Source organism: Syngnathoides biaculeatus, chromosome 15 (genome assembly GCF_019802595.1).
Source record: "Syngnathoides biaculeatus isolate LvHL_M chromosome 15, ASM1980259v1, whole genome shotgun sequence".
NCBI lineage: Eukaryota > Metazoa > Chordata > Actinopteri > Syngnathiformes > Syngnathidae > Syngnathoides > Syngnathoides biaculeatus.
In genome coordinates this window covers 13,242,357-13,252,763 of record NC_084654.1, presented here as the reverse complement: position 1 = coordinate 13,252,763, position 10,407 = coordinate 13,242,357, and the positions used below count along the sequence as shown (strand labels likewise).

Here is a 10,407-nt window from a genome sequence, read left to right as displayed (position 1 = left end):
ATCCCCACATCCTCCATTTACCATTGACGTAAGGAGTCCAGCCAACAGCAAAATGATGATTGCAAAGGAATACGGAAGTCCCCCCCGGTGTCTGCTTTTTGAGGCAATGTGTGGACTTTGCCGATTCAATCAAGGAGCACTCAGACACTGCTGGCAGCCATCGGTTTGTCTCAGTAATGAAATTGGAGACAAGGCTCTTAAATTTGTACTCCCATTTCTACATTACCTGAGGAAAGCTGCCAAATCGGGCTATAATAATGGCTAAACAAAAAAAAGCACACCATTCTATCTAGCGTATCATTGCCTCCCCCCCATTATAAACAAAAAACAATGCCCTGAATATTAGTAGGTTGTCAATGAATCCTTCTGATTAAAACTTCAAAACTGATTTTAGGGAGATTCTCAGAAACCAAATGAGAGATGCAGCTTAGTTGTTACAAAAAGTGTAAAATGCATCACTATTGCTGCCAGCCTGGGTGAGTGAAATAAGGTCAAGTCTCAAAGGTCATCACTTCAGATACAGTTGAACCTCAGTGTTAATGGGTATTTCTTTATTACATTGGAGGCGTTGCAACATGTGCTTGCTCGTGAGTAATTTCACTTGCAAAAACCGGGTAATGCTGTTGGACAAAAGCGTACAATCCCCACATGGCAGGGGGCTGAAGAGATAAACAGATGCAGGCTTCCCCTTTCCAGCCAACAGGAAGTACACTTGTGCTCTTAAAGGGAGGTGCACTTCATATCGGGGCCAGCCTGATCATGGGACAGCAGCAAGCATTGTTTAAGATTCTTCCCTTGAACAACAAAGACTCCTGTTCTTTTTTGTTGAAAAGATTGTTGTTTAAATATTGCCTAGAACAGAGCTCATGCTTTCAACTGCCACACAAAAGCATCATTCACTCTTCTTTTTCTTCCTATTTTGGCCAGACGTAACGGTAATGACGGCAGTGTGGTTTCCTGTTTATTCTTCCCTAGTTCCTACTGAACATACTACAGTACATGATTAGCCTGCTGCTTTAGGTCAGGACTGCACAGAAAGGTTCAAATGTTTTATCTAGGTCAGATGCCACCATAATTCTGTTCATAATTGTCAGATTTACAAATTAGGCAAAAGTGCCCCTAATGAGCTCCCAGACCCTGAGTAGTTGCCAAGTACTTTTTTTTTTTAGGTTTGAGGAAGAAAACAGAGAAAGTGACAGACAGAAGGAGCAAAGGAACAAATTATACAAAATAATCCCTGATGAGTTGGCAAGTGCGCCTTGCATGCATCACTCCTGTGACCCAACGAGTGTGTTGAAATTTTAAAAAGTTCAGCGATTGCGGTCCATGAATTACCAGCACTTTTACCACAAATGAAATCTTGCATCATCCTCAACCTGTTTGATAGAATTTTGATGGGGGTAGGGGAAATGGATCCCGTTCAGTAACTGACGGTCTCGGTCTCACTTTAAAGACATGCTGGACTTTAAGCTCCAAAGTTTAATGCAGGATTTTACTTTTATTTACCTACTAGGAGTGGTTTGGTGGGTATTCTCCCCCCCTCTCTCCCCCACCCCAAAGTTGTGTGTGTCACAGGAAAGAAAAGATTCCACACACTCACTCATTTTGTCATTCTGGGAATCGCTGGCTGAATGGTAAAAATGGACTGGATGCCCAATTTGCTGAAGCACAACACTTAAGTACCAAGTCAACCATAATGAGAGCAACAGTGGAAAAAGAACACGTTAAAAAAAAAAAAAAGTAAGTCCATCACGCCACAATGTAGTCTCAATAAAATGCTACTTTAGAGCGTGTCCATGTCTGGCCAACCCCACTCCATTTTAGACTCTCATGTCTGTGGGGAATGTAACACTTTCATACTGTACAACCAAAAACTGTTCAAATCCAAAGATTGCAAGCACACGCCGATTCGTAGATCACCGCGGAGGCTCCTAGTTCTCCAGCATCTCGGGTGAAGTATATGAAAAGTCTTCAAACTCATCCTGATTGATGGTGGAGATGTGAGGGTCATCAATGGGCGTGAGGGTGGGCTCTTCCCTGGTAAAGTCCGGGTCAAAGTTGTTGACGTCCTCGGGCATTTTCTGAGAAAGGATAACAGGTATAGGTCAGGATGAGATGAGCGCAAACACTGCATCTGTTTGGTACTCATGAGGGAGGATGTTTATGTGGCTTACTATCTTGGGCTTGAAAGGGGGCTCTAAAGCTCTACGATTCAGCATTTCCCAGTCAATGTTTTTGAAAAAGGGATGGCTGGTCACAGCAATTTCTCCGCCCTCTGATGCCACACAACCGATGCGCCGGAGTGGGTTTTTGGTCAGTAACTGTGGAGACACAAATTTAGATGAGATCAATAAACATAGGACCGCTCACAAAAGGATTCTATTAAGAGTATGTTACAAAGACAACGGAACGTGGGGTTGAAATCTAGCCAAGAAACAACAATTTCATTTTGAAAATGAATTCAATGAGAGTATCTCGTCTAATTCGGCTGGCCAAGGCTACCATTTTTAGTAATGCCCAAATTGGAGCCCATCCAAAATGACATTTGAGAACGTGAGCCCTCACAAAACCCCACCCTCTTTTGTTATTTGGCACAACCCACAATGCACTCGCTGACGTTCTACTATTTTCAACTGTTGGGCGACCGTTCCAGCTTCCTGGTGTTGTACACAAAGAACCACTCTAGCTGTAAATCACAGTTCCAGGTCTGACAGTTGCTCAGGGGTGTGGCCAGGAATTGAAGACAACTTTGTTTTGACTTGCCTTCAGCAAGAAAGCAAACAAGCAAATGTATTTTGGAGAGCGCTCTGTCTTGGCTCGAGATAACGTGCATATCTCAAGGCTGGCAATGACATTCAGACTAAGCCAACAAAACTAATGAGGGTTTGACTCCGCACTGACAGTCCCCAGATAAACCTCAAGTCACTAGAAAGAATAATAAGACTTCCCAAATCAGTCAGTTTAAGTGCCTTACAATATAGAGCCCCTCTGTACTTACATGTAACTGCATTCCAATATGAAACAAAACGAAAACCTAAATTGGAAAATATATTGTTTTAATGAATCAAAAAAAAAAAAAAAAAAACAATACTATTGTTTTAATGAATCAATGCAGCCCTATGGGGGCACAAACCAGTGCAATCTGTAGGCCGGTCCCGAGCCCGGATAAATGCAGAGGGTTGCGTCAGGAAGGGCATCCGGCGTAAAAACTGTGCCAAACAAATATGAGCGTTCATCTAAAGAATCCCATACCGGATCGGTCGTGGCCCGGGTTAACAACGCCCGCCCCCGGCACTGCTAACCTGCAGGGCGTCGGTGGAAATTCAGCTACTGTGGGTCGAAGACAAAGAAGAGGAGGAAACCGGATCCAGCGTCAGAAGAAAAAGAGGAATGCATAGAGCCTACAACTGAGTGTAGGGACTTTGAATGTTGGGACTATGACGGGAAAAGCACAGGAGTTGGTTGACATGATGATTAAGAGAAAGGTTGATATTCTGTGCATCCAAGAGAGCAGGTGGAAAGGTAGTAAGGCTAGAAGTTTGGGAGCAGGGTTTAAATTATTCTACCACACCACGGAGTAGATGGGAAGAGAAATGGAGTAGGGGTTATTTTAAAGGAAGAGCTGGCTAAGAATGTCTTGGAGGTGAAAAGAGTATCAGATCGAGTGATGAGACTAAAATTTGAAATTGAGGGTGTTATGTATAATGTGGTTAGCGGCTATGCACCACAGGTAGGTTGTGACCGAGAGTTGAAAGAGAAATTCTGGAAGGAACTAGATGAAGTAGTTCTGAGCATCCCAGACAGCGAGAGAGTTGTGATTGGTGCAGATTGTAATGGACATATTGGTAAAGGAAACAGGGGCGATGAAGAAGTGATGGGTAAGTACGGCATCCATGAAAGGAACTTTGAAGGGCAGATGGTGGTGGACTTTGCAAAAAGGATGGAGATGGCTGTAGTGAACACTTATTTCCAGAAGAGGGAGGAACATATAGTGACCTACAAGAGCGGAGGTAGAACCACGCAGGTAGATTATATTTTGTGCAGACGATGTAATCTGAAGGAGGTTACTGACTGTAAAGTAGTGGTAGGGGAGAGTGTAGCTCGACAGCATAGGATGGTAGTATGTAGGATGATTCTGGTGGTGGGTAGGAAGATTAAGAAGACAAAGGTAGAGCAGAGAACCATGTGGTGGAAGCTGAGAAAGGAAGAATGTTGTGCGGCCTTCCGGAAAGAAGTGAGACAGGCTCTCGATGGACAACCGAAGCTCCCGGAAGACTGGACGACGACAGCCAAGGTGATCAGAGAGACAGGCAGGAGAGTACTTGGTGTGTCATCTGGTACGAAAGGGGAGAAGGAGACTTGGTGGTGGAACCCCAAAATACAGGGAGTCATACAAGGAAAGAGATTAGCGAAGAAGAAGTGGGATACTGAGAGGACTGAGGAGAGGCGAAAGGAGTACATCGAGATGCGACGTAGGGCAAAGGTAGAGGTGGCAAAGGCTAAACAAGAGGCATATGAAGACATGTACACCAGGTTGGACACGAAAGAAGGAGAAAAGGATCTCTACAGGTTGGCCAGACAGAGGGATAGAGATGGGAAGGATGTGCAGCAGGTCAGGGTGATTAAGGATAGAGATAGAAATGTGTTGACTGGTGCCGGTAGTGTACTAAATAGATGGAAAGAATACTTTGAGAAGTTGATGAATGGAGGAGGGTATAGGTTTGGGATGGACAGTTTCTACTTCAAAATAATGGCAAACAGTGAAAACCACACGACGCTGAATATATTAGACAGAATGAACATTGGAGGAAAATGAGGGTCTCCTCGTATTTACCCCTCAGCATATAGCCACAGTTAGGAGAGTTTTTATTGAAGAGGAAAGTGAGGGCAGAATGAAAATTGACTCCTGCAGCAGAGGACCATAATAATGCATGCACCCAAAGTGACAGGATATGCACACATGAGCATGAATGACATTTACAGTATTTTTGTAATTTCTTTCCATGTATGCTGAAATGCTACGATGTTGCAGGGATGACAATTCTGCTCAACCAATGAGGTCACCCTGCACCTAATGTTGCAACCAGACGCATTATAGATACATGTGTCAGACTAAAGATTTAAAAATACGAAACACTCATAAAATCTTCATTTTACTTTCAGTATAAATGAACGTAAAAAATGAAGAGGAGAAACGATCCAGTTAGTCTTATCACAAAAGCACCGTAAGTAATCATAAAAAAATGTGTTTAATTAAAAAACACACCAGTGTTAAGAGCACAAATGTGATGACAAACCCCTGGTTACATAAAAAATCCCATTGATTACTTACCAGATGTGCAATCATTGTTGCCAAACACTCCATAGTAGCTTTACTACAGAGAAACAAAAGCCAATGTAATTGCTGCTTCCAAATTTGATCCCACCCTGAATAAATCATGTTTTGATTTTAGAAGTCATGAAAATTATCTAAATTACATCATCGTTGTCATCATTAAAATAACTTATTTCAGTTTAGTTTATTTGAAAATCCAATCTTGTAAATGTTGGCTTAACAGTGGATCCCTGCATAGGGTCCAGCACTCACAAATTCACCTATTTGTAGATATTTTTTTTCAAAAGCTTTTTTTCCCCCAAATTTTTACCCTTTCTTGAAGAGGGGAAAAAAATCCAGAAAATGCTTACTGGCCGCAAGCCCCTCTTATTCAATATTTTTGGGGGTTAAGAAAAATATACATTTTTCAATACAATAACTTTTATTACAGTGAATACAGAAAGTATTCAGACCCTCTTAAGTTTTTCGCTCCATGTGAAATTGCAACAAGCTCCTAAAATCATTGAAGTATGTTTTTTTTCCTCATTAATGTACGCACCCCAAAATGATTGTGGAGGAGGGGGGGTACAGAGTCATTATAATTTTGCAGATTTAATGCCGCCCTACGAGGAGTACAAGTGAGTGCAAACTGCAGGCTGGTCCCAAGCTCGGAGAAATGCAGAGGACTGCGTCAGGAAAGGCATCCGTATTAAAACCTTGCCCCCAAAAATCTTAGCTTTCATCTGAAGAATTTCATAACGGATTGGTCCCAGCCCGGGTTAACAACATCTGACCTCAGCACCGTTTGCCTCCAGGGCGTTGGTGAAAATTCAGCTACTGTGGGTCGAAGAAAAAAGGGAGGTGGAAAGCAGGTTCTTTGGCAGAAAGAGTAAAGGAAAGCACAGAGCCTATAATTCAATGTGCGGACTTTTAATGTTTGGACGATGACAGGAAAATGTCGGGAGTTGGTTGACATAATGATTAAGAGAGAGTTTCTTTCGGCTTGTCCCTTTCGGGGTCGCCACAGCGTGTCATCTCAGATGAACGCACATACGTTTGGCACAATTTTTACACCGGATGCCCTTCCTGACGCAACCCTTCTCAGGGAGTGACATAAAGATTAAGAGAATGGTTGATATATCGTGTGTCCCGGAGACCAGGTGGACATGCAGTGAGGCTAGAAGTTTAGGGACGGGGTTTGAATCCTTTTACCATGGTGTATTTGGAAACACAAATGAAGTAGGGGTTATTTGAAAGAAAGAGGTCCTAGTAGGTGCTGGAGGTGAAAACTATCAGATTGAGTGATGAGACTGAAACTTGAAATTGAGGGTGTTTTGTAAAATGTGATTAGCGGATATGCCCCACGTGCATGATTTGACCTGTAGGTGAAAATCAAATTCTGGAAGGAGCTCGACAAAGTAGTTCTGACCATCCCAGACAGAGAATGAGTCGTGATTAGTACACAGTGTAATGGAAATGTTGGTGAAGGAAAAAGAGGTGATGAATAAGTGATGGGTAAGTATGGCATCCAGGAAAGGAACTTGGAGGGAGAGATGGTGATAGACTGTGCAAAAAAGATAGAAATGGCCGTAGTGAACAGTTTTTTCCAAAAGAGGCAGGAACATAGGGTGACCTACAAGAGCAGAGGTAGGAGTACACGGGCGGATTACATCTTGTGCAGACGATGTAATCTAAAGGTGGTTACTGACTGTAGTGGTAGGGGCCGTGTTGTTAGACAATATTTGATGGTGGTGTGTATTATGACTCTTTTGGTGGGGATGATGATTGAGAAGACAAAGGTAGAGCAGAGAGGCATGTGGTGGAAGCTGAGGAAGGAAGAGTGTTGTGTGGATTTTGAGGAAAAGCTAAGATAGGCTCTCGGTGGGCAGGAGGATCTTCAAGAAGACTGGACCACTACAGCCAAAGTGATTAGAGAGACATGCAAGAAAGTACAAGTATTTTCTGGCAAGAAAGGAGAAGAGACTTGGTAGGCTAAACAAAAGGCTTATGATGATGGGTATGTCAGGTTTGACACTAAACAAGGAGAAAGAGATTTATACAGGTTGACCAGAAATAGGGATTGAGATGGGACAGACGTGCAGCAGTGATGAGGTGGTAGGGCCAGCCACCATGAAGAGATTAGAGAGTGTGACACTGAAAAGACGGGAAGTAGAGCTGAATGTGTATGAATTGAATAGGTTGAGGTTTGCTCTAGAAGGGACCAGGCTCGATAAAATTAGAAATAAGCCCATCAGAAGGACAGCCAAGGTTAGTTGTTTTGGAGACAAAGTTATAGAGAGCACAATTTGATGGTTTGGACACATCCAGAGGAGACACAGTGAGTATAATTGTCAAAGCAAGTTGATGATGGAGTTGTCAGGCAAGAAAGCTAGTGGAAGACCAAAGAGATGATTAATGGGATGTAGGGAAGGAAGATATGAGGGCAGTTAGTGTTAGAGAGGAGGATGCAGGAGAAGGATAACACAGTGTGGTGACCCCTAACAGGACAAGCCAAAAGCAAAAGAAGTAGTTTATATTTTTGAAGATTTATTAAAAAGGAACAACTGAAATCACACATAGCCATAAGTATTCAGACCCTTTGCTGTGGCATATATTTAACTCGGCTGTTGTCCATTTCTTCAGATGATCCTTGAGATGGTTCTGGACTGGACTGCAGTCCAGCTGTGTTTGATTATACTGACTTGACTTGAATCGGAAAGCCACACACCTTACAGCTCAGAGTGCATGTCAGTGCAAATGAAATCATAAGTTCAAAGGAACTGCCCGAAGAGCTCAGAGACAGAATTGTGACACGGCAGACATGTGGCCGAGGTTACAAACAATTTCTTGTGCACTTAAGGTTCCTTAAAAGCATAGTGGCCTCCTTGATCCTTACATGGAAGCAATTTAGGATGACCAGAACCTTTCCCAGAGATAGCTGTTGGCCAACCTGGGCAATTCTGGTGGAAGAGCCTTGGTGAGAGGTATAGAAGAACCCAAATGTCACTGTGGCTGAGCTACAGAGATGCAGTCGGGAGATAGGAGAAACTTGTACAAAGTCAACTAAGGTTCACCTTCCAACAAGGCAATGACTCTAAGCACACAGCTAAAATAACAAAGGAGTGGCTTCAGAACAACTCAGTGACTGTTCTTGAATGGCCCAGACAGAACTGTGACTTAAAACCTAATTGAGTATCCCATGAGAGATGAAAGTGGGTTTCCAACATTCACCATCCAGCCTGACAGAACTGGAGAGGATCTGCAAGGCGGAATGGTAGAGGATCCCCAAATTGAGGGATAAAAAACTTGCTGCATCATTCCCCAAAAACACTGATGGTTGGATTAGGTCAAAAGGGTGCCTCTACTAAATACTGAGCAAAGGCTCTGAATACGTCTGGCTGTGTGATATTTCAGTTTTTCATTTTTAATACAAGTGCAAAACTTAAAACGAAACTTCTGTCAATATGAGGTCATGTATGTACATGAACGAAGGAGGAAAACAACAAATGACTTTAGAAAAGGGCTGCAATATAACAAAAAGTGGAAAATTTAAGGGGGGTTTCAATAATTTCCATGCCCACTGCAGATAGCACCGGGAAAAAAAAACGTTTACAAAGTGCTTTGATCATTTCAAATACATCAACAACAGAGAAGTACGGAGCAATGCAAGAACCGAATAAACCCAAACGAGGTAAAGATGTGGATGTAATGTGGAATGAAAAAAGTGTGAGGTAAATAACACACACAGACATACTGTCCAAAATATAAAATGAAGTCCAATTAAAAGTAATGATTAAAAAAATGATCAATAATTGCAGTGGCTGTCAGTTATTTGCAGATATTAACTTTGCGGTCGGGGAGGATCCCTTTCCTTTGCAAAGAGCAGGAGTCCACTATACTTCTTATAGATACAATACAACAAAGATAACAGTTTGATCCTGCTCATGGGACCAAAGAGAACCTTGCGGTGGATCGACTGTCATTATAAATAGAGCAAAACTTTCAAAATCTACTTAAACTTACAGGACTTTTTATGTAACATGTGACACAAATGAGCTTGGTGCAGCGTTTTGCCAAGCATGTTGGAGTAACATCATGAGAAAGGGAGGCAGAGAGGCCAATGAAAGTAGGGGGTGCCCACGTTGTTGTATTTATAGCCGATTAGCTGAGACCGGGCAGTAGACCATGCCTTAATATAGTTATGTAAGAGTTGGTCCAAACAGCTGGCTGACAGAGCTCTTTTAAGCCTTCCCGCTGCTCTGCAGTCACAATGTCAGTCAGTCTAAAGGGCGACACAAAATAACCAAGCAAAGCCGAACAATACCCATTTCAAATGTTGGTCTGCAGAGCTACTCAGGAATGTGGCACATTGATCATTTTGTTAATGATCACAGCTTAATGTCTTTTCCTGTGCAATGCGGGAAAGAAACCAAGTGAGAAATTGATTTTCTCCATCATTACTAGAACGTGGAAAAACTTCAGACTCCAACAGATGCAATCAGAGGAGATTAAATGCCTGCCAAGGATAGAAAGTGACTCACATCCGGATTTAAGTCAAGTCCATTTTTAAGAAAACAAACGGGAAATAAATAAGTGCATGAAGACTCACAGCTTTGAGGATGTTCACTGACTCGACACTGAGCCAAGGGGCATAAGAAATCTCTTCTTTGAGGATAGCCTCAAACAGGTCATCTTCATTTTCGGCTTCAAAGGGCGCGTGGCCCTGCAGCATCTCATAGAGCAGCACTCCGAGTGCCCACCAGTCAACAGAGGCCCCATACACCATCTCCTGAAGGATCTGTGGGGGGGGAATGCCACAACATTGATGATCACAGCTAAGGAATCCTTACAGGAAATGCACGAGATGTGAAGTGATGTTTTGTTTATTCCTGTAAGGAGCAAAAGTTGAATGGATGGCTCCATTGATTTTTTTGCCCAAATTACCGGAGGTGGCAAATCCACTGATTCATGTTTGATGAAGTAAACATAAAAACAAACTGAAATGTAAAGCAAAGCAAATTTATTTGTATAGCGCATTTCATACACGAGGTAACTCAGTTTCCTTTACATGATTAAAGGTATTTGAAAACAAA

General features: G+C 42.5%; 1 protein-coding gene across 6 annotated transcripts in view; it reads right to left on the bottom strand.

The window, feature by feature from the left end:
* Nucleotides 1-1,378: 1,378 nt before the first annotated feature.
* The window catches only part of prkcha (protein kinase C, eta, a), a 38,122-nt gene continuing 29,093 nt past the window's right edge, over nucleotides 1,379-10,407 (bottom strand). For all 6 annotated transcript variants that reach the window (XM_061843021.1, XM_061843027.1, XM_061843024.1 and 3 more), the window contains 3 exons: nucleotides 9,924-10,112; nucleotides 2,175-2,321; nucleotides 1,379-2,081 (listed from right to left, as the gene is read on the bottom strand). In XM_061843021.1, the coding sequence (XP_061699005.1) occupies nucleotides 1,932-2,081; nucleotides 2,175-2,321; nucleotides 9,924-10,112 (486 nt within the window). In that variant the 3' untranslated portion in view covers nucleotides 1,379-1,931. The remainder of the gene's footprint in view (nucleotides 2,082-2,174; nucleotides 2,322-9,923; nucleotides 10,113-10,407) is intronic.